The 24,234-nt window shown below is 45.4% G+C and overlaps 1 protein-coding gene across 5 annotated transcripts in view; it reads left to right on the top strand.

Moving 5' to 3' along the window:
* CNTD1 (cyclin N-terminal domain containing 1) overlaps positions 1 to 24,234 on the top strand; it is a 197,534-nt gene that overhangs the window by 164,413 nt on the left and 8,887 nt on the right. For all 5 annotated transcript variants that reach the window (XM_078645358.1, XM_078645354.1, XM_078645353.1 and 2 more), the window contains one exon: positions 3,307 to 3,451. In XM_078645358.1, the coding sequence (XP_078501484.1) occupies positions 3,307 to 3,451 (145 nt within the window). The remainder of the gene's footprint in view (positions 1 to 3,306; positions 3,452 to 24,234) is intronic.

The raw sequence follows: 24,234 nt of genomic DNA, 5'->3' as shown, positions 1-24,234 counted from the left end.
GCCAAAAATGCATGCACTCTTCGTGGTACTTAAAAAGAAAAAAGTAGTTCTCTAACATCAAGCGCTGACACAGCCATGGTAAAGAGGAAAAGCTTTGTGGAATGGCATACTTCAAGAGTCGCATCTGCTTTCACAAACCTTCCAGAGTCCTGCCTGCACAAATCCCACACGTATGGAAAATCCGATCCGGTAGTCAGGCCTTTTTCTACATTGCTCCTAAAGCTTGGAACGACCTGCCGCTACACATATGAGCCTCCTCCTCACTTCTTCAATTCCACAAGAAACTGAAGACCTGACTTTTCGAGCAGTCCCACTAGGTGTACCTAGACTCACACCTGCTCAGCACCAGTATACCCTGCCTGTTGATAGTGCACTCTACAAATCTGCACAACATATATAGATATCCGAGTCACAGGAGATTGTTTTGAGGAACTGCATTACTTAATGAGCATGCAAACCAGCTATTATTAAGTCTATTAGCTATGTTTGCTGTGCATGTCATTCCCAGATAGGTGAAATGAAAAACAATGTACTTCTATATTAATATGAATGAAGTTTCTAATGGAAAGATAACTTATTGTAATGTATTTTTTTTTCAATTACAGACAAAACCAAAAGCACATACAGAAAAACCCATGAGGTTGATGCAATCCATTTCACAATAATCTAGCTGCCAATGGATGTGATCTATATTTACTGTTTTTAGGTTCGGCCTACTAAACAGTGCATGTGCTGTCTTTGATGAGGCACATTGAGGCTTCCCATGAACACAGAGAGGCTTGTAGCCTGTCCATTGCTTACCATTGGTTGGCTTTCACTTTCATTTCCCTGCTTTTTATTCGTATCCCTGCTTGTGTTTGTCCATTCCACAAAGCGTTTCCTCTTTACCATGGCTGTGTCAGCGCTTGATGTTAGAGAACTACTTTTTTCTTTTTAAGTACCACGAAGAGTGCATGCATTTTTGGCCAATGCCCCTCATGTACTTATCTTCCCCTGATGCTGCAGACCAACTCTATGTGCTTCTCCCCGCCTCTTCCCCGTTGTGCTCGTCTGCATGCTTCTCCAAGTTGCATTTACCATCCAGCATGTTGCTTCTGTGTACCCCGCAATCCTCCTTGTTGCTTTTATGTCCCCCCGCCCTCTTCTTGTTGCCTCAACCACCCTTTTTGCTTCGCCCCATCTTGTTATCAACCCCCCCTCCTGCTTTAAAGAAATGCAAAAACTCTGTTGCACATTTTGGTTTTAGTTAAAGATCTGACTTGGTTCTGTAAATCAAAACAAAACAAATGAAACCATGTGATTTTGTAGACACACATGCAATGTGCGAGCGCCTTCAAAGGGACAAGGGCAGCCTCATAACAAGTTTTTGGATGTTTAATTTAGCCTGCACAGCATCGGGGATTCGGTACAGCATGGCTAAAAACCTTTTTTTAAGCCAGCAGGTCACAAAGGAGAGACCTAGTAATTTTACCAATACTTGTTTTACTTGGCCTTCTGGCCAGGTAGCCCATTTAATGCCTTTAAAATTCTGGACTTGAGAAAATGGCATACTTAAACAAGCATTGGCATAGCCAATAGGTCTCGCCTTTGGGACCTTATAAGTGTTTAGCCATGCAACAGTTGATGTTGTTGCACCAAGGATATTGTGCTGCATAATTAAATATGTATAAGGTCCCAAAAGCGAGACCTATTGGCTATTCCAATGCTTGTCTTATTTTGCACCTGAATGTTTGTGCTATAATTACTGAGCTCTTGCCTAATAATTTCATCTTTATTTGGAGGCCACATAACAAGGACCCCCTCTTTGCGATGTAATCACATGCACAAGGTGACGGGATTCATATATGTGTTTTATTGTCACGGTTTGTGCTTGAAGTGAGTAAGCTAATGCACAAGTGAAGCTGTGATACTTGTGTGTTATATTGTCATGGTTTGCGATTGATGTGGGGAAGCCTCACACAAAAATGTGAGAATGTGAATCATATGTGTTAGAGGGTCATGGTTTGTGACTGTTGTGAGAAAGCACTCATTGACTTGGGATGTGAGGCCACCAGGGCACAGGTGAGTACCAACTTCACACATATATTGTCCCCCCTGATGCCAAATATTGAAGAATGAATGTGCAGCTTTGTGGCACTGCTTGTCACGTTCTGGTCTCCCCAGTACTAATGTCGCTGCAGATCCCGGTAGTTCCCTTCCGGCTGGCACAATACATTACCTGCTGTTTCACACTGCAGGTCACTTGACTGTTCACGAGACGGGTGCAGTGTGTAAAGATCAGCAGAGCAGCACGGACAGGGAAGGAACAGAGGCTGAGGCAACTCTGAGTGCCTCAGAATGACCCGGGGGAACTGTGTTCAGACCAACAAATGCATCTATTTGTACATCTCGCAGGAAGCCAATAATAGGTGCTAGTGAGCACTGGGCTCAGATCCAGGACTCGTGGGGACAGTTTAGTGAGGCAGGACGATACAGAGCTTCCGAACGGAGAGGTGTCACTGTTACCATAGCAATGCTGTTTCCACAGCCAACCGTGAATAACTAGCTTTGCTACGTCATAAAGAACACTAACGAGATTAACAAACAAAATGTGTAGGATTTCCTGTTTACAGTTTCTATTTTTGGTCCATTCTGGAGGTTTTTTTTAGTATTTTCCCGTGATTTCAAGACCTGAAAGTGACATTGGCGGCCATACGTTTTCCATGGGCAGTCACAGCCACGAAGAACCACGTTTGAACCATAATATACATGTACAAAGAGCTTAATTGTGGCCTTTTGTTGTTTTTTATGAGGGGAAAAAGTACTTGCCAGGCAACAGGAGTTTGTCAAATGCAAACTGAAAATGGTTTGCATTATATTGATTGTATTAGAAGAAAGGAATAACAGCCGGCAAGAAAGTGAAAGCGACTGCGAGCAGGCAAATGTAAACAAGTGCCCGCAGCCACGCTAATTGGAAACAGATGGCCCCTGCGCGCCGCTGCTAGCTTCCGCAAGGTGGATGCCGCCACAAGCACAAGTGTTTCAAAAGTGCAGACCGATTCCAAAAGGTCATCTCCTACAGTAGCGCTTGCGCACTGCGTTAGGCTCAACCTAAAAATAGAAATTGGCAGTTTAAGCAAAAATGATTGAACCTTCTGTACTAACTGACAGATCTGGTTAGAAATTACTGATTCAGTTGTATTTTCCAATGTTTTCTTTTGACATTCAGCAAAATATACAGATTAGTTTAATTTCAAAATGATTTTAAAGGATATTAAAAATTGATGATTATTCAGTGGATAGTAATAGCTGGCATCTGGATTGCAGGGCACAACGGATGTGTGCTGCCTCTGAAGGAGTTGCATCAAACCTGCCTGAAGATCCTCGATCTGGTGTACCTGCTGAGAAGCTCCATCTACGAGACGCTATTGAGGCAGTCTGTGGATAATTACTCTCCCAGCGACCTTCACAGGTATGACTCTCAGGGGCTTCTTAAATGTACATGTGGGACACCCATCAGGCTTCCTGGATTGAGGGTGACGCTATTATTGGATAATGGACTTTTAAGCAGCTAGGGGTCATGCTTACAGAAACAGGTGGCGGTGAAAAGTATCACTTTTGTAATAGAATCGCTGGCCCCAAAATCTTTAAGCTGTCTAGCCAGTCACCACTGGTCGTTTCACCAAAAATTAAATGCAAATGTAGTTGTTGTATTATGTGTTATGGTGTTAATGATAGTGGTAGCACTTCAATAATACATTAACTCGATGCACCGCGAGGTTCCAGGCTTCTGACATGAAATGTTTATTCTAAACTGAGAGTTGAATTCTGGTAACTTAGAATAAAGGACGTTAATTACAGCCTGAGAATAAGATAGTTGTCAAAACATTATCTGAGTTATTCTGGTGGTTCCATTTGGAAAGAGGGACTTCACAGTGGCGACGAGGGGCTGGCGCCGATTCAGATTATAATACCAAGACACCGGGCACCTCAGGGTGCCTGCAGCACGAGTTGTAGAAGCACAAGCTCCATACAGACCCAAGCTAGAATCAGGGCCGGACTGGCCGTAGCGGGTACTGAGCATTTCCCCGGTGGACTGCCAGGGTGGGGGCCGGCTTTGGGCACCCCTGGTAACAAAATCGGCCAAAACCGGTGACAAAATTGGCAGTAACTGCCCGTAGTTAACAGCTCGGCCGCAACCACCATCCCCACCAGGGGGAGGGCGGCCGAGCAGTTTACCAGGGCTGGTTTCTGTTCCCAGTCTGGCCCTGGCTTCAATTACAAGTGCCATTGGATATAATGCACTTGTAATACGGCAGGTGGGATATCAGTCATCTTTGCAACAAAGTGACCCACCTGCGGAACTCTATAACATGTGCTAATTATTTTAAAGAGAGATGAATCAAGAGAACAAAGGCATTCTATTTATATGACAAACAGACAGTAAGGAGTAGCAGAAGCTATATGGAAAAAGACAAAGGAAGAATGTACAGGGAATTTAGACGTAGTAAAAATCCGGTAACTTAGAATAAAGGACGTTAATTACAGCCTGAGAATAAGATAGTTGTCAAAACATTATCTGAGTTATTCTGGTTGTTCCATTTGGAAAGAGGGACTGACGCCGATTCAGATTATAATACCAAGACACCGGGCACCTCAGGGTGCCTGCAGCACGAGTTGTAGAAGCACAAGCTCCATACAGACCCAAGCTAGAATCAGGGCCGGACTGGCCGTAGCGGGCACTGAGCATTTCCCCGGTGGACTGCCAGGGTGTGGGCCGGCTTTGGGCACCCCTAGTAACAAAATCGGCCAAAACCGGTGACAAAATTGGCAGTAACTGCCCGTAGTTAACAGCTCGGCCGCAACCACCATGCCCACCAGGGGGAGGGCGGCCGAGCAGTTTACCAGGGCTGGTTTCTGTTCCCAGTCTGGCCCTGGCTTCAATTACAAGTGCCATTGGATATAATGCACTTGTAATACGGCAGGTGGGATATCAGTCATCTTTGCAACAAAGTGACCCACCTGCCGAACTCTATAACATGTGCTAATTATTTTAAAGAGAGATGAATCAAGAGAACAAAGGCATTCTATTTATATGACAAACAGACAGTAAGGAGTAGCAGAAGCTATATGGAAAAAGACAAAGGAAGAATGTACAGGGAATTTAGACGTAGTAAAAATCACACTTAAAACAAGGATGACAGAGGGAAAGTAAGGGATGACAAGGAGGGGGAGCTATAAAGAGGTGGCAGAGAGAGGGCCCTTGGGAAGGAGGGTCGGGAAATTATGAGAGGGGGTGTTTCATTTCTTAAATTCATTTCTTAAATTCATTTATTTATGCATATTTATATAACACAGAGATTAGCCAAACACAAAGATTACCCAAAGGCACGTGATCTCTTTTCAAGAAAAATATTTAGTTACATGGAAGTTACAGACGTCACCAATGGTTTAAGATGAACAAATACTACTATAAATAGTTACAATGTTCAATACTACATCATGGTATATCATACCTAGGCTGTCCGGAATTCGGTTAAAACCGAGTCTCCCCGATATTAACCTACCGACTGCAAATTTGCCGACCCGGTTTAAACCGAGTAATGCGGAATTTTTCACATTTAATTCACCACTTGGCCATTTGCACATTTTCGCCACTTGAGGGCGCCAAAGCAGTACAAACCCAGCAGCCGAGCTAGGCATCGGTAATTCCATGTGTCGGATTATCGTCGTCTGGGTCGCAGAATACACCTTTTAGTGTAACGCACAGTCAGTAAGATGTACGCTGCTGCATAAGCATGTGTTGCAGCCTTGTAGACAGTACAATCCACTGTGTAGCTGTCTTTTACCAGGGCCACGCATTATAGCCCACCGCTAATTAGTGTCCGAGCTACTGTGTGAGAGCAATCACTGCATCTGAGGTATGACGGGGCGCCCCACACAGCTGAAAATGGCGGTAACTAGCGTCCACGGCGGGTTGACAGTTGAAAGCTAGTCAGTTCATAGCATGGGCTCCCATCTTCTATTTCATTATTTCTCATTAAAGCGAATGTACGCCAACGCTGAGTACAACAATCCACAATGCGAGTACTCACTATGCACTGCAGCCAGGCGCAATTTAGGAACAGTACTGTTGGTATCACATTGTCGCTCCCAGCCAGTACAAACCTGAGATCACATAGCATAGTTTCGGACTTTGTTATTCACTAACATTTGTCCAGACAAGCAGGCAGCATCACAACAACGGCCGTTTGGCATCCACAACCACACTCACGGCCAGTGGACAATGTCGATGCTAATCGGGCCCAACAGTATTAAAATCCAGCAAACAGGCCTGCAGATCACAGTGTCCATGCAGGTCACCGGAATCAGTTTAGTCACTGAATCTCATCACATACTGCGCTAGGCCAGAACCGGGAGGCCTCAAGACTGCAACACGTTGTTTTGGCCAGGGTTGTATTGGGAAGGTGGACATTCGGGCATTGGCCGATGCGCCGGGGCTCCAGGGGCACTTGTGGGCCGTTTTTTTGGGCCTCTGCAAACCTGCCCAAGAAACTTACAGTGTTCCCTAATCCCCGCCAGGCCAGGGCACTCTAATGAGGCGCCAGCGTCACGGTTAGCTCCTGACCTGCTGTAATTTGAGGCTGGGGGCCCTGGTGTTGCTCTGGCCATTGGGGAATTCTTGCCTCGGCCCCCTGCTTCGTGGGGCCTGCTTGGCAAGTAGCAGTGTCATCCCCTGCTGGGCCTTGGTCTTTAGGTTATGGGGGCAACAAAGGAGGGTGTGAATACGTACGGGGGGGCGGCGGGGGGGACTGATTTGTGGCCTTTGTGCGTTCAGTGGGTTGTGTCGGGCGCCGGTAGCGCCTAATTAAACCAGCCAGAGAATCTTGCACACATATAGTTTAGTTTAAAGCCTCGACCTAGTGACGTAGCGGGGGTGGGTGGGGGGACGGGACTGACTGTCCGCTCAATTACCAGCTCCCAGTATGACAGGAAATAGTGCCATTATAATAACCAATACCCTGAAAGGGAACGATAATAAAATAATGTTACCGTATAATCGCAAGTTAAAGTGAACACCCTACTTACAGATACAGTGCGCATAGAATAACATGCAGGTCACCCTGAATCCCTCTCTGGCAGAGCATGTTGTGTGCAAACAACTTCACGGAATCCCAAAAAATGCAGCATTGGAAGAGGTCATGTGCACCAACCAAGATTTATATTTGTGCTACGTATTCAGTGATTAAGGGCCAGGAAGCTCGTTTATATTACCTGCAATTCAGTCAATAGCTTTGAAATTGACATATGCGGTTATGTCTTTTTTTAAAAAGGTTCTAGAGTAGGTCAACAATGGTGATGCACCTTTCATATGCTGCTACACTTTTCTATCTGTTGGCACAGTGCTTATATCTGTTAATGCGGTACCTTGCATCAATATCTGTTGCAGAGCATCTGTATCTCTTTGGAGCCCCCTGCACTGAACAAGGCTGAATTTATTTTCCATTTTCACCAGCAAACATTAGCTCGGTTGTCTAGAGAAGAACATTTGCTCTTATTTTATTGGAGTGTCAACTATTAACTTTTATATTACTGAATTTCCATTTACGTTTTTTAATATTTTTTAAATACAACACATTCATTAAAACATGTTTTCCTTATACTGGGTGCAAATCTAGTATAACTACTTTGTACAAAAATCAAATTGCAACTTTCAGTCCTAACTTATGAAATGTCAAGACACTTCTGTTATTTATTTTATTGCAATGGTTTTAGGTAATCATGCAAATAAAATTGTTATCTTATCTTACATACTCAGGGGCCAATGCAGTGACAAACGTATGTACAGAAAATATGTGTGTGTGTCTATATATAGGGAAAGGAGTTGGCCTAACGGCTAGAGCTGTTGACCTCGAATCTGGGAAACCGGGTTCGAGTCTCGGCAATGACGCTGAACATCCTGTGATTGTGGGTAAATTACTTAATCTCCCTGTGCCTAAAAAAATTGAATGTGTCCTAATGTAATGCAACTGGTGCTATGTAAGGCGCTCTGATACCTGATTCTGGGTCAAGTTTGCGCTATATAAAACTCTGTAAAAAAACAAACAAAAAAACACCCACATCCTGTCCCATCACAAGACAAATGCTGGCTGCAAAGTGCCCCCATTACAAACAACAGCACTTTGATATTTTATGTGCAGGTGGCGCCAGGGTCTGGGGTGGTGAAGCAAAGCGGAAACGCCAACACAAGCCGCTCACACCTTGACCCGTCTGCGCGATCCTTATCTCAGGCCTGAACTGCTTCTGAGCTCAGGAAACGGAGGCTGAGGGAGGGAATAGCAGGCTGAGGATGTCGCTTTAAAAATAAAGATACAGATTCCAGACCGATAGCTTGTTGGCCCGGGTATGCAGGGAAACTGTTGACCGCAGAAATGACAGCGGCATTCATACCAACCAGCACTTGCACCAATCTACCACAACACTACCCCACCTACTCTCATACCCGCAGCATTGCCGCACTCTAAGACAGACCACCACATCCACCTCTTCACAAGCACCTTTCTGGCAGTCATTTATTTATACGTGTCTGTGGGAGGAATGTGCTGCAGCACAGAAGGCATCAGACCAATGCTTTTACCCTTAGAATTGGTAGTTAAGCACCTTCTGTAGGGCCTCTGTTGAGGGATTCCTTGACTAGGTGTAGCATAGATGGTTGCATTAAATGTCTTTGAGAAACAAGCAATAATAAAAGCAAAGCGTTCCATAAACACCGGTAAAACACTGTTTCAGTTGTTTTTTACGGCGCGAAAACGAGTAACCACTGAAAAGCACAGTTTTTTTGAGGTATTGAAATCACTGGAAAACACTGAAAAAACACCACCAGAATTTACCAAAAATAGAAACTGAAAACAGGAAAGCCTAATCATACCATAAAGGATGTAAAAGAGGTATATACAGCAGTATAAAACTTGAGGTAGTGACCAATGTCTCTGCCAAGAGTTGATTGCAGTGGCTTAGCTAAAGTATCGTTGGAGGAGAAGGGTTTGCAGATCCATTCTGAAAGTCACCAGGGAGGTGGCTGTACGTTGATTAGGAGGTAATGAGTTCTATATTCTCTGCGCTACTCCAGAAGGATGGTGCCATAATTTATTCCTTTTAAAGAACAGGTATTCTAGCAGCATTGCTTTGGTATTTTGTGATGGTCTTGAGCTGCCAGATTGCTTGAGTTTGTCCACCAAGACTGGGAAGTGGATGCATGCAGACCTTTGTGGGTCATGCAGGCAGTCTTGTAAATACCTCTGGTTTCAATTGGCAACCACTGGATAGTGATCAGCATAGGTGTGAGATGGTCATTTCTTTTGGGCCCGTAGATGAACCCTGCTGCTGAGTGTAGGGTCAATTTTAGGGGAGTGAGATAGGTTGGGGGGGACGCAGTTGAGAGAGTTACAATAGTCTGTTGTATGAAAAAGTCACGCATGCCTCTACAATGCTGTCCACACAACTAATGAATCTGAACGATGCATTCCTTTATCAAGGATGCCTTTACCATGCAAATTAGTGGTAAAGGCATGACTGGTAAAGGGTTATGTGTGGCAAAGATCACAATGATTGGTAAATACTACAGATCACCCCCTGATTCCTAAAAACAACCCCAACCCTCGAGCCCTGAAAACTACCGGACCCCTCACTGAGCCCTACGAACTAGCCCCAACCCTTAAAAATGACCACCTCCTCCAAAACCCAGCCTCAGCCTCACTTACCTGATCACGTCCTCTCCCGATCTTTCTTCTTCCTGTGCCCGCCCATCCCAGCATTTAGACCACGCCCTGCCTTAACCACACATATGGGTAGTTCAGACATATGCGTGGTTAAGGTAAGCGTGGTACTGCTTGCAGAGAACCGCATGCATAACTCAGCCTGCGTTGTCGAGGCCGGTTCTCCCAAATAGTCTGTTCAGGAGAGCCCCAGTGTATGAACACGAGATGTTAGATCTTGCTCTGGTATGTAACAGCGGATTCCCCACAGAAAACACAGTTAATAGCGTGCATATTTGGCCTAGGTGCTGATTTGAGAATGTAGGTTGAGCCATTTGTCTAGGATGACTTTTTGATATTTGGCACTGTCAACAATGGTGGGTTTACTGTTAAGAATGCTGTGTGGGTCCATCCAGGATTACAACGGAAGGGTTGGTTTCAAAAGGGAGATAAGGAAAAATTTCATTTTTAGAAGGGTTTAGCTTAGGTGATGAGAGGTGATCCAGTTGTGAACAGAGTTTAGGGTGTCAGTCAGTCAGTCAAAATACTTTATTTCGATAATTCAATATCACAAAAAGACAATGGTACTATACAAAATATAAATATACTACAACACATTAAAAATACATGTTAAAATCAGAGTTAATTATACACAGTAAAACATTGTTATATATCAAAATCTTAAAAACATTATCCTTTTAAAAAACAAGTTCATATAATAGGGTCATAATAAAAAGGAGGCAGACATCATACAATATAGACAACCTGATTATAATTTCATAATGCAAACATTAAACTCCAATTCATCCTTTTTCATTTTAGCATTTAGGAGTTATCATCCCTATTCTTGTTCCTAGTCCTAACAGCCCCTACTAGAAAACTGGCAACATGAAACATGATCCTAGGTGTTTGCAATAATTGCAAGTACAAAAGGGCTGGCTTAACCTGAATAAATCCAGCCTCCCTTAAAATAGGTACCAGGAATTTCTACCTTAATACCGTGTAATGACCACAGAACATCAAGAAGTGCATTGTGTTCTGGGTAGAAAAATTATCACAGGTACACGGTATTGCATTTTCAGGGGTACTCCAGTTGGGGAAATATCCTAGGTTCAGATGGATCATGTTAAAGCGAAATCTAGTTAGGAGGAACCTGTGAAAAGGCTGATTCACAATATTTAAATACTTTTCAGGTCCTTCATGGGAAGATATAATGAGGTTAGTCCTCACAGTAGGTTTATTTAATTCCGATTGTTCTCTCTCTCCAGGCTTAGCATTTCTCCCATTGCACCCTTTATTTGTGCAATGTCCTTTGGTGTTATTGACTCTGGTGAGGTAAATAACTCTACTCTACCTAGCTTGACAAAACTATTTTTAATATTTGTCAGCCACTTAATTTTATTTGTTTTTTCTAGATTTAAACAATCCTTCAAGATGGAGTGATTTAGGGGAATCTCCTGATTTAGCCAGGTCTTCATCCATGCTAGAATCGGGGCCATTTTTATCATGTCTGCAATAAAGCCTATCCCCAGTTCAGTATGGATTGTATATGAGGGGGTAGACTGTGGCACAGAGAGGGCAGATCTCAAGAATTTGTTTTCAGTGATCTGTAAACAATCAGGGGGACTATAACCCCAAATTGAACAACCGTAAGTGGCCACTGCAAGACAATTTGCTTTGTAAATTTTCGTTAGTACTGCTATTGGCCTGGCCCCCAATTTCTTTGAAAAACCCTGAAGAGCAGAAGAAGATCTTGCCATGGAAATATTTCTATTTTTTAACTCCGGTCCCCAGTTTCCTCGGTCGTCGAAGGTAAGCCCCAAGTAGGGGAATATAGGGACTCTACAGAGTTCCTCTTTTCCACAGGTGAAGGTTTTAACGTACTTCTTCCTTGAGCACCTTCCCAATATCATAATCTGGGACTTCTTTGCGTTTATTTTTAGGTCCAAGGAACCCATAAAGTTCTCAAAAGCGTCCAAAAGACGTTGTAATCCTACCCCAGTCCGCGAGAGGAGGACAGCATCATCCGCGTATAGGAGGACTGGAATACCAAGGTCTCCTACACGCGGGATATCAGGAGTGGCCTCCATTAATGCGGGTTCCAAAGCGTTTATATAGATCGTAAATAGAAGCGGAGCCAGGATGCACCCTTGCCGGACCCCTCTTTCTGAATTAAAATGACTAGAACAACGACCCAGCGAAGTAACCCTGACGGAAGCTGATAGCCCAGAACGTAGGTCCGCCAAAAGGTTAACTAAAGCCCTATCAAGACCCATATTAAGTAAAATTTTCCACAGCTTTGACCGATTTACAAGGTCAAAAGCTGACGAGAGGTCCATGAACCCTAGGTACATGGAACCCTCTTGGCTTTGGTATATTTTTCCACAAGTAGGTGCAAGTTGAGACATTGATCTAATGTGCTCCTCTTTGGTCTAAACCCGTATTGTACATTTGATAAAACCCCTCTATCATTCACCCATTCATTCAATTTAGATAAAATGACTCGTCCCAGTATTTTGACTGAGGAGTCAATTAGAGAAATGGGTCTATAGCAGGAGGGGTCCTGCCTGTTTCCCTTCTTATAGACCGGGATGATGATTGATTTTTTCCATGAGGGTGGTATGTTATCATGGGTTAAAACATTGAAAACATTACACAGGACCTTTGACCAAAATTTTGGGGCACATTTAAAGACATCTGCAGGAACCCCATCGGGTCCCGGAGCCTTATTTTTTTGGGTCGGATCTATTGCTCTTTCCACTTCTGCGAACTCGAAGGTTACAATCTGGCCTTCGGTGAAAAAAGTGGGGTCCTCCATTTGAGAATCTTTACTAGGGTCAGAATATATTTTGCTAAAATGATTTATCCAGCCCTCATCTGGAATATTGGCCTCAAGTGGGGAATTCTCCTCACTTGAGAATAATGGTTGATTTACAATTTTCCAGAATAAACCACTTTTTTTTAGGGTATCTGGGTCTAGTAATTGGGCCCAAGCATCATCTTTCAGCTCTTTTTTTTCTTGCAAAAATAGCCTTTTTGTACGCAGATCTTAAACTAACTATTAGGGCTTGATCTTTTGGAGTGGCCTTCAGGACACTAAGTAGATCTCCATGTGCCTTGGAGCATGTTTTATTAAACCATCTCTTACCATAGTATGTCCTCTTAGTAGGGCCAGCTAGTAGACTTTGCTTAATTTCTCTACAGATGGTATCAAAGGCAAGGACCACTACTGTTTTATCTTGCTCCCCGTTTGCTAGGCATGTGGCCACCTCCTCCTCAACATTTTCCAAAACCTCAGGCAGAAAAGTTTCAGGGACTATATTTGTCCATTTTATCCTACGTCCTTGATCTTTAACTATCAGGTTTACTCCATCTCTATGTGACACCGTTTTCATGGAGAATAGATCTTTTGCTATTATTTCCATGAACACTGGGTTATTGTCGCTAAAGACTGAAACCTCCGTTTTATACATTAAAACCTTAGACAACAAAAAACAAGACATAAAAATATAATCGATAATAGTACCATCATCTATTCCCTTGAATGTAGGGAGCCTACACCCACCATCCCCGCAACCCGATTCATATAAGTTCCATCTCGCCAGGAAATTTTCTAGATACTCCCCCCGTCTAGTGTGTTCCAGGTGAATAGCTGCAGAGTAGGGAGGGCCATCTCCCTCCATACTGGCACACGGTAGGTTGCACGGGTGGATGTTAAAATCCCCAAGGAGAATTATTTCGAAAGTATTTACATTTACACTGTATGCTGACAAAAATGTATCCAGTACATCCAAGTTATAGCCGGTGCACTCATTTGCGTTGGAATTATAAAAATTTATAAATAAAATCTTAGTTTTATCCGGGGTAGACAATTCAATAATTAAACAGTTCTCACTACCTGAAATACACTGCGACAGTGTGCCCTTTATGTCAAGTTTAAATAGACACAGTAAACCACCCTTTGCTCTACCTGCCACACTACGAGTGGCTGGGATGCAAAAGTGGCTAAAGCCATCCAGAGAGAAACTGTTTCCCTGATCCCATGTCTCTTGTAGAGCTATAATGTCAAAAAGTTTTAACAACTTAATCCATAGGTCATTTCCTGCCTTAGCCTTAATCCCCGCAATATTCCAGGTTACAATTTTAAAACTTTGTGATTCAGACAGAACTTTATTCCTAGGTTCATTTGACAGTCAATCATTTTCCTCCAATGAAGATAGGGGCGTATAACGATTAGATAGAGGTAAAACTTGATCAAAATGATTGTACTGTCTTGTCATCCGGTTGCTATATGGATCAGATCTAATTTGGGGTTGATATACGTTTTGTGAACAAGTGGCAAAGCCCCGTCGGTGTGATGAGGCAGTAAAATTAGACTGAACAGATTGTGAGGGCTGGGAATTACTAAGATGGTTATAGAAAAAACCAAGAGGCCGTGCACAAACAATATTATCCGATATAGGTAGGGAGGCTGCTCTCAGTTAAACTGTAGCAACGTGTTGTGGATGCTTAAAGTTTACAATGATACAGTCCCCCCTAGTGTTCTTATTTATTTATTTATTTGTGTATTTTATAAAGCGCGCAGCTGCCCCGACGGGGCGTCCCGGCGCTAATAGAACTGGAAACAGGGGGCACAGCAAGAAGGGAAGGTGGGTTATAAGCAGAAAAGATGGGTCTTGAGAGACTTACGAAATGCAGATTCTGTCTGACAGGCACGGAGGGTAATCGGGAGCTTATTCCAGAACTGAGTAGCACAGACTTCAAAAGTTTTCCCTCCTGAACGGGTTCTTTTAAATTTGGGGGTGACAAGAAGAAGTTGGCAATTAGAGCGCAATGTCCTGGCATTGTGATACGGCCGTAGGCTGCTTTTCAAATGGGCTGGTCCTTTGCCCTTCAGAGCTCTATAGGCCATTGTCATAGCAGCCTTAAATAGACATCTCTTAGCTATGGGTAACCAGTGTAGTTTGCGGAGATGTGGGGAAATATGTTGTCTGGGAGGGATTCTCTCCACCAGACGAGCAGCAGCATTTTGGACAGTCTGGAGTTTATTACATAAACCTGCCATGATGCCCAGATATAATGCATTGGCATAGTCAAGATGAGGGGTTATCAATGCTTGGACAACAGTCTTACGACAGTCAGCAGGCAGATAATTAATGAGCCTGTTTATTGTTTTGATCTTAACAAAGCAGGATGCAGCTACTGCTTGTACCTGGGCATTAAAAGTAAGGTGGTTATCGCAACGAACCCCCAAGTTCCTGACAGAGTCTTTGGGTGTGGGGGCTTGGCTCAAATCTCCAGGCCACCACAGGCTGGATTTCAAAGGAGACGGTGAATTAAAAAACAGGATCTCCGTCTTTCCTGCATTAAGTCTTAGGGAATTAGAATCCATCCATTTTGAGATATCCCTCAGACAGGATTTCAAAGGGTCAAATGCCGAGGCAGAAGGCTCATCAAAGGTAAAGAGTAGCTGAATGTCATCAGCGTAGGAAGTAGTCTTAATCCCAGTCCGCGCAATCATTTCAGCCAAGGGGGTGAAGTAGACATTAAACAGGAGCGGGCTCAAGGATGAGCCCTGAGGAACTCCCCATTTAAGTGGTCTAGCGGGGGAAGTATAGGGAGGGGTGGATACCTGCTGTGTACGATCAGATAAATAAGAAGTGAGCCATTTCAGCACGGTGCCGCCTATGCCCAGATCCCCCAGCCTTCTCAGCGGAGTCTTATGAGAGACGGTGTCAAATGCTGCTGAAAGATCCAGCAGCACTAACACCGCCCTCGACCCCCGGTCCAGAGTCCATCTCACCGAGTCAGCTATTTCAATCAGGGCTGACTCCGTGCTGTGGCCGGACCGGAAGCCATGCTGAGAGTCATGCAGAAGCCCATGGGAATCTATGTAATTGGCGAGCTGGAAGTGCGCCAATTTTTCAAGGATCTTAGCTGGAGCAGGCAGAAGAGAAATTGGCCTATAATTACTTGGATTGTCAGGGTCCAAGTTGGGCTTTTTTAGGATGGGAACCAAGGAGGCATGCTTCCATTTGGCAGGAAAACTGCCCGTTCTCAACGAGTCATTCCAGATATGGTTGAGGTAGGGGTTAAGAAGAGCTGCCAATTTCTTATATTGCTTTGCTGGCCAAGGGTCGTTTGGTGATCCGGATTTGCATTTAAGTAGTTCTACAATGGAGTCAGCTTCAGATATATCTGCGAATTCTAAAAGGACAGGGGTCTGTGACTTCTGAGTAATAGGTTCCTCCTCCAGTTCTACCCAGCTAGAAACGGGAAAGGAGGTATAGATATTCTCAATTTTTTCCTCGAAGAATTCCGATAATTTGTCACAGAGAGACTGAGTAGCAGGCTGGTTCCGGATCAGCGCGTTAGGGTCCGTAAATGATCTAACAATGCTAAAAATCTCCCTGGGGTTATGGCTTGCTTTGTTAATTCTGGAGGCCAAATAGTCCCTTTTATGCTCCACAATCAGTCTGCGGTATTCCTTGAGGGCCGTCTTGTAAGTAGCTTTGCTTTCCAAAGAATACTTCTGCCTCCAAGAACGTTCATGGATTTTACACGAGGCTTTTTTCTGACGAAACTCATCGGAAAACCAGGGAGCTGATGGTACTGCCCTGTAAGTTTTAATAGGCTTCAGAGGGGCCAATGCTTCCAAGGCCTGACTGATCCAAACGTCCAGGTTGTCAACGCGCTTGTCGAGGTCAGACGCCGGGACAGGTTGCGAGTTTTTTAAATGATCCTGGAGTGACCCTACGGTGATACGACTCCAGTTTCTCCCTGAGGCCTTGGGAATGAGTGTGGGCCTATCGGGAAAAAGAATGTCAATCTCAAAGGGAATGAGGAAGTGATCTGACCAGATGACTGGTATAGGGTGTGCTATCTGGATATTTGTCAAATTGGAGCAAATCAGGTCCAATATATGTCCAGCTTTATGCTTAGGTAGTTCCACTTTTTGGACTAAACAGCAGGCCGCCAACGTAGAGACAAAATGTTTGCTGTGGGGGCAAGATTCATCTTTTACATGGAGATTGAAGTCCCCTAAAGCAGTAAAATTAGCATACCGTCTGCTGATCTGGACGATGTAATCCGCCAAAGCCGGCAGATGTGTAGTGCTAGAGTGCGGGGGGGCGGTAGATCAATACTCCAGAACACGAACTGGACGGGGATATTTTAATGCTGAAAGGCAGTCCCTCAATGCAATCTATTTGATCTTCCTGGAATTTCCAATCCAACTGACTCTACGTGTAGAAATTATATTGTTGGAAAATGCGAGAGGAAAACCGCAATTCCTACTTAACCATGCCAATGCTTTATTTCTTAAGGCCTCGTGTGTTTCTAGCCTGGGGTCAGTAAGGTGGGAATCCACCTCAGGGACGTTAGTTAGTACAACAGTATATGGAACACATTCTGGTGGGAGATTGGCTGGAACTCTTCTCTTGGGCATGTTTCTCCCCCATTATTCCCCCAGCTGTGTTATTCTGGTTACCAGAGTTCGTTAGAGCAGGTTGAAATGCTGAGACTACCGGTTGGGGAGGCTTGGAGGATAGCGCCAAAGGTGGTTTAGGGGGTTGGGCTAATTGTGAAGTATGAGTAGCACTATTCTCCCCATTACTGGAAGTACCTGCAACCCCTATAGCATTGTTACCAGCCTTAAGGCGCGTGTCTGTTTTAGTCAGGTTTAGGTGAAGGTTCAAGATGGCCCCTAGTCTAGATACCTCTTGTGTGACCTGGTCTAATTTTGCAACCAAAGGTTTAATCATGAGTTCAAGTTTTGCTTCAAAAGTATTTGCCAAGAACTCAATATGGGCAGGAGGCAGGTTAATTGAGTCAACGCCAATTGTAGTCTCGCTTACACTGCCAGAACTGGAGGGTGTTGACCCAATCTTTTTTGATTTCCTCCCCCCCCCCTTTTCACCAGGGCCTTTCTGCATGCCCTCACTACTCTTCGCACCGGTGATGGAGACGGTGAGGGAGCGGGGGAAGGCCTTGAAGAGGGTGTCGGCGATAGACATGAAATGATTTCAGGGAGTTCTTCCCGCTCATCCTGCCTTTGTTCCAAAGTCCTATCATTAATACTAGGACTACCATTCACGTCTACATTAGATCCACCCACTGGGACAGGAGAGGCTACCGGGGAGGCTAAAGAGGATTGCATTCTTGTTGGTGAGACCAATGGGCTATCACGGTTTAATGAGAGGCGCCTTTCTTTGTTTATTTTGCTAACCACCTTTACTAGATAGTTGTCCATTGTCCTGGTTTCAGTCGGTATTTTTGCCGATCTGAGTTTAGACATTGTCAGGGGGTTAGGTCAATAATACAGGCTCCTCAAAAGTTAATAACACAGATGCTTAGGACAAAGGTACTAAGTTAGTAACGGCGCGCTATCTCTGCACTACGCGCTATCAGCCATTAAAATCGCGGTAGCACGCGCGTTTTTTAAAATAATTGTTGGATTGTATTTTAATAAATGTTGTTCACCTTCGCTTTTTCCCCACTATATATAGCGCAGACTTGCACTATAATTGATATCCTCACCGCTGCTTTAGCGGGTTAGTTGCTGCTCCTCACTCCTTCCAGCCATCTTGAGGGTAGGCAGGGACAGATTAGCGACGCCATTTTGGTGAGCTTTCTAGTCTCCTGGTTAGGCTGTCCATTTCCTATTTAAACGTGCCACGATGACGCGCAGCGGTAACGCGCAGCGGGCACGCCGGTGCCACGCCAGAGTCCAGCCAGAGTCCTGCCCGTCTGCGCTCGTCAGCGTCGAGGCTGCGGTGGAGGCAAGGTACGCTGGCTCTCGGGTAATTAGTTCTGTTAAATCCAGGGATTGGCTAGGCTCTTTCGAGAAGTGCTCTCCTTCCTGCCATGATACCCTACTCCCAGGCACGTGGGAAGGCTCAGTTTGTTGTCGTCATTGCAAAATGAGGTTTACGCCTGAGGAGCTCTCAGGATGATACCCATCCTACTGTATTACGAGGCGGACTTATTAACGCAAGGTCAATGTGCAAAAATGCACAGCACATTCATGACCTGATTATCGAAATGAACCTAGATTGGTTGCTTGTCACGGAAAGCTGGCTCCGCCCATGGAGCAACCCGGATATAGCAGTGGCTCTTCCACATTCCTTCTCTATCCAGAGATTAGATAGACCCCTACAACGGGGAGGCGGTCTGGCAATCATTTATCGGAGTGCACTACGTATGAGTTGCCAGATATTAAGGGAGCTGAGGCTATGGCATTTTGCCTTACTATTCATGATGCCTTCTCTTTCTCGGGGGCCTTGATTTATCGCCCACCTGGCCCATTCACTGACTTCCTGGACAGCCTTGGAGACGTGCTGAGCGAGCTTGCACTCAGGTTTGCCCATTGCACGGTGCTGGGAGATCTTAGCCTACATTTAGATTCCCCTAGCGAACCAGGTACTATGAGTTTTATGGATATTATCAATATACTTGGCCTGACCTTGTTAACATTGGAATCCACCCACATAGCAGGCCATGTGCTGGACTGTATCTATTCCAACTCTGACTGCTTAGTGATTAAACCCCCCTTTACCGTAACGTGGTCAGACCATAAACTGATTCCATTCGATCTCCTTGTAATACAGAAGGCCCCGTCGAAAGGTGTGAAAGCTGGCTTTGTCAGCAGTAAACCTGATTGGATAAACGCCTTGAAAAGGCCTGATCTATTGGAGAAGTTAAGAGTTAGTAAACCTGCACTAACAGGTCATACTTGACAATCAGCAATACTGTGAGTGGCTGGTAACATTTGGTTTGTCCTTGGATAAAATGAAGAAACACAACAACTCAAGCTGTACTAAAACCAGAAAGAGTGCTCCATGGTTTTCACTAGCTTTAAAAATTGAGTTAGGCGAAGTGAGGGCACTTGAGCGGAGGTGGCGTAGAAATTATGAGGTGGCTGCTCGTGACATTTATAAATCTGCACGAAGGAACTATCATGCCGCAATTAAGCTGGCAAAAAAGACATACTATCTAGAGGTCATTTCTTCCTCTGACAAGGGACAGAAAGAGATCTTTAAGATAGTAAACAGCTTCACTAATCCTACAGCACTCTCTCAGAATATCCCCCCCTCTCCCGCTCTGTAATGCCTTAGCTTCCTATTTTGATAAGAAAATTTCCGATATTGTTAAGGACTTCCCTTCTAGTCCACCTATTTCGACAAATTTAGAATTCATGAGGACTTGCTCTGAGGCCACTAACCCCTTACACCTGGATTCATTTATGCCCATCTCTTTGGAGGACTCATATCAGGCCATCTTATCAATAAAATCTGGCTCCCCATTTGACCCGTGCCCACCTATGGTCTTGCGGACCTTGGTTGAGTAGTTAAACCCGACCATTAATAGTATTATTAATTCCTCATTGGCCACGGCGGAACTTCCAGCTGACTGGAAGTGTGCAGCTGTCAGGCCACTACGGAAAAAAGCCTTACCAGATCCAACCACTCTGTCCAACCTGCGTCCCATTTCCCTACTCCCCGCGGTGTTCAAGCTGACGGAGAAATTTGTTAATCAACAACTTACGAGTTTTTGGGAGGAGAATAACATCCTGCACTCCAACCAATTGGGGTTTCGTCCCAAGCACTCGACTGAAGCTGCCCTTTTGTTCACGGCAGAGACACTACGAATGGCTTTGGACCAAGGGAAGAAGGCCGTCTTGATTTTACTCGACCTATCGGCGGCCTTCGATACGGTCTCACATTCTATTCTGGTGGACCGTCTGGGTAAAGCAGGTATAGGAGGAGTGGTAATGGCATGGCTAAAAAATGTCCTCACCCAGAGACGTCAGATTACAGTATTAGGCGACTTCAAATCTGAAGAAAAAGTTATCAGCTCGGGAGTCCCGCAGGGCTCAAGTTTGAGCCCTGTACTTTTTAATCTTTATATGGTACCCCTGATTGAGCTAATCGCCTCTTACCAGATTAACACCATCTCGTATGCTGACGATACTCAGCTGATCCTGGTGATGGATAGGGAGCTATCTGGCGCTGAGGAAAATCTGAAAAGCTGTCTTACGGCTACATTTGAGTGGATGAAGAACGGTCACCTCAAGTGTAACTCAGGGAAGACAGAAATACTACCCTTTGGTTCCCAAAATCTTTTCTCCCCTAAACAGTGGTGGCCTGAAGGGGCCGAAGCTCCTCCTAGCACCATCTCCTCTGCACGAAATGTGGGCATTAAATTTGACGACCAATTATCGTTTAAGCAACAAGCGGTAGGTGTGGCTGGCTCCTGTTTTCAGATTATTAAATCTCTGAAGAAGTTCTTTGATCTTCTCCCTCTTGCAGCCAGGAAAACAGTGGCAGTAGCTTTGATCACATCTAGACTGGACTACTGCAATAGCCTATATGCAGGTACCAACAAAGCAGTTCTTAATAGGCTGCATATAGTCCAGCATGCCGCTGCTCGCCTGGTACTCCGCTGGCCGAGAAGATCATCTGCATCGACTGCGCTCAAGATCTTACATTGGTTATCCATCTATAAGCGGGTCCTATTTAAGGTACTTGTTATCACCTTCAGAGCCTTCCAGTCTCAAGGACCACGATATCTGTCTAATGGCTTTAAACGCTACTTACCAACACGCTGTTTAAGGTCTGCCAATCACAACCTTCTGGTAATTCCTAGATTTAGATTAGCTACCAAAGGGGGGAAATCTCTTTTTGTACTAGGAGCAAGAGCCTGGAACAAATTGCCAGCTCAACTTCGGTGTATAACCAAGGAGAGTGAATTTAGGAAACTTCTGAAGACTTGGGTCTTCTCACTCTCAGATGTGGCCTGCAGGGCATTAGTGTAAAGCAGCAAACTGTTGAAGTCGCCTTCTGGCCACCAACCTTTTCCAGCAGGGTTGGGTGCTGAGCGCCAAGATGCTCCTTGGAGCGATAGCAGCGCTATATAAGTGTGATTTTACATTACATTACATTAGAGATGCTGTTACAGCAAAGTGGGGTCACCCAGCAGTAACTTCTATTTCATGCACATCACACAGGGTCCATAGAACTTAAAGATCATTATTTAAGTCATAAATCTCACAGTTTTGGCAGGGTCCAAGGGAAGAAAAACCAAAGTCCGTAGCCCGGCCCGGCCTCTTCTGGCCCCTGATGGCCACAGACGGCCCCGCCCTTGTCCCGGGCTTCTCCCGGCGCGTGCCCGTCCCGCGGGACGAGGGACTGGCGCTGCCTTTATGCGCCTCCTGGCGCTGCTGAGGGTGTCACTGGTGGTGGGAGGGACCCGGCGGAGCCATGCCCGGCCCGGCAGCAGGCGGAGCAAGGCCTGGCCCTTAGCTGCTGGTGCTGCGGCGGAGCAAAGCCCGGCCACGAAGAAAGCTGGAACCGTTGGTGAGTCAACCCCACAGGACTCTGCACTGGCGCTGCCTTTATGCACCTCCTGGCGCTGCTGAGGGCGTCACTGGTGGTGGGAGGGACCCGGCGGAGCCAAGCCCGGCCCGGCCGAGGAGCAGGCGGAGCAAGGCCCGGCCCTTAGCTGCTGGTGCTGCGGCGCTGCGGCGGAGCAAAGCCCGGCCACGAAGAAAGCTGGAACCGTTGGTGAGTTTAGGGTGGTGATGAGATGTGTGATATCGTTTTGTGAGGAGACCTTTAGATACAGCTGTGTGTCATGTGTTGACTGTGTATTGATGATAGTAGATCCCTGCCTTCTTAAGGAGGATGCCAAGAGGTTCTAAGTATCAGTTCAAAAGGGTTGGAAAATCTCTGCCCAAACAGATACACAAAGTAGGGGTAAGAGGAAAGTGGCATGGCGGTGTCAAGGGTGATAAGGATGAGAATAGAGGCAGAAAACCAGGACTCCCCACAAACAAACAAATACATAAAAAAAACACTAAATGATGATAATGGGTGCAACAGGTCTGATCTGTGTGATCCAGGCCAAAAACAAAGATGTGATATTTTAGATTTCATAAGGACGTTTGCTTGGATGGATTTCAGATCTAGGTATGACATACAGAAGGCACTGGTTCTGTGCAAAAGCTTAGTATCCGGTTTATCCCCATTCCCTGTATGCCCGAGCACAGGGAAAAGAGTAAGAGAAAGACTGTAGTTACAGTTGATGGGAGGACGAGGCCCTGACTAGAGGTATGCATCGCACACTATACCTAAGGGTCCCTGATATGCATAAATAAAATATAAACTCATCTGAATGATTCCCAACTAATTTTTGAAGAACCTTCCTCAAGACTTAAACTGGCAAGGTGTTTAAAGATCCTGAGAGGCAATGCAGGAAAGCACTGGAGGAGTTTTAAAATTACTCCTGAGAGACAAGGAGGTCTGCTGTGAAATGGAGGAAGTTCACAAGACCAGGTGGATGTAGTTTTGGGACGCACACCCTCAAATGCATCACCTGCTAGGGTCAGTGAGTGCAGCTGACTTAGGGAGCTCAATGAATGAATAACCACTGTTTGGCATAATTCGGTTTATGCAATCCTGGAGTTGCCGAGCCTTCTAACTGAAGAAGTTGCAAGATTTGTGGGTTAGGACTGTTGCACAATGTTTTTTTTTTAAGCAGTCCATTTCACGTATTTATAGAGATTTATATCTGCTTCCATGTGCTTCTTGCCGGACTTGGACCTTTGGCGCTGGTGCTGCTATCTGGCCTTATTTGAACCTTGAGCGCTCCTCCCTCAGCAAAGCGCTACCTCTTGCCGGACCCGCTTCGCGGCGCTTTGTGTGTTGAGTGTAATCACTTGGAAATCTGTTGCAGCGGGCGTCGGCTGGAGCAGGGCTGCGAGTGAGGCGGTGCTAGGACTCCAGCTCCCAGGAGTCCTTGCAGCTGACCCGAGTCACCTGGTCCGCTCTCCCTGTCCGCCACGCCCCCCCTCGAGACATTTAAAATCACCAGCTTCTATCCCTTTGGTGGATTCTCTGCTTCCGTGTGCTTCTTGCCGGACTTGGACCTTTGGCGCTGGTGCTGCTATCTGGCCTTATTTGAACCTTGAGCGCTCCTCCATCAGCAAAGCGCTACCTCTTGCCGGACCCGCTTCGCGGGTCCCACTACGCGGCGCTTTGGGTGTTGAGTGTAATCACTTGGAAATCTGTTGCAGCGGGCGTCGGCTGGAGCAGGGCTGCGAGTGAGGCGGTGCTAGGACTCCAGCTCCCAGGAGTCCTTGCAGCTGACCCGAGTCACCTGGTCCGCTCTCCCTGTCCGCCACGCCCCCCTTCCATCACTCCTCTACAAACTTAGCACACCTCTCCGCAGTGCGGGAGCGCGCGGGAGCGTCCCGGGAGAAGCCCGGGACAAGGGCGGGACCGTCTGCGGCCGTCAAAGGCCGAAGGAGGCTGGGCTGGGCCCAGTCCCTTTGATTTTATTTCTTGTTTATTGCTGTTGTATTGTATTTATTGCTATTTTTTTAATGTTATAAATTGTTTGATATTACTATAGAGCGTTTCGCTCTGTTTTGTATTATATATTGTGCGTCTTTTTATTAACTAGAACAAATATGACGGCAAAAAAACTCCGCTCTGGTCGA

Source organism: Lissotriton helveticus, chromosome 5_1 (assembly GCF_964261635.1).
Source record: "Lissotriton helveticus chromosome 5_1, aLisHel1.1, whole genome shotgun sequence".
NCBI classification, from domain to species: domain Eukaryota; kingdom Metazoa; phylum Chordata; class Amphibia; order Caudata; family Salamandridae; genus Lissotriton; species Lissotriton helveticus.
Note: the sequence above shows the minus strand (reverse complement) of the source record. Positions and strands in the feature narration are given on the sequence as shown.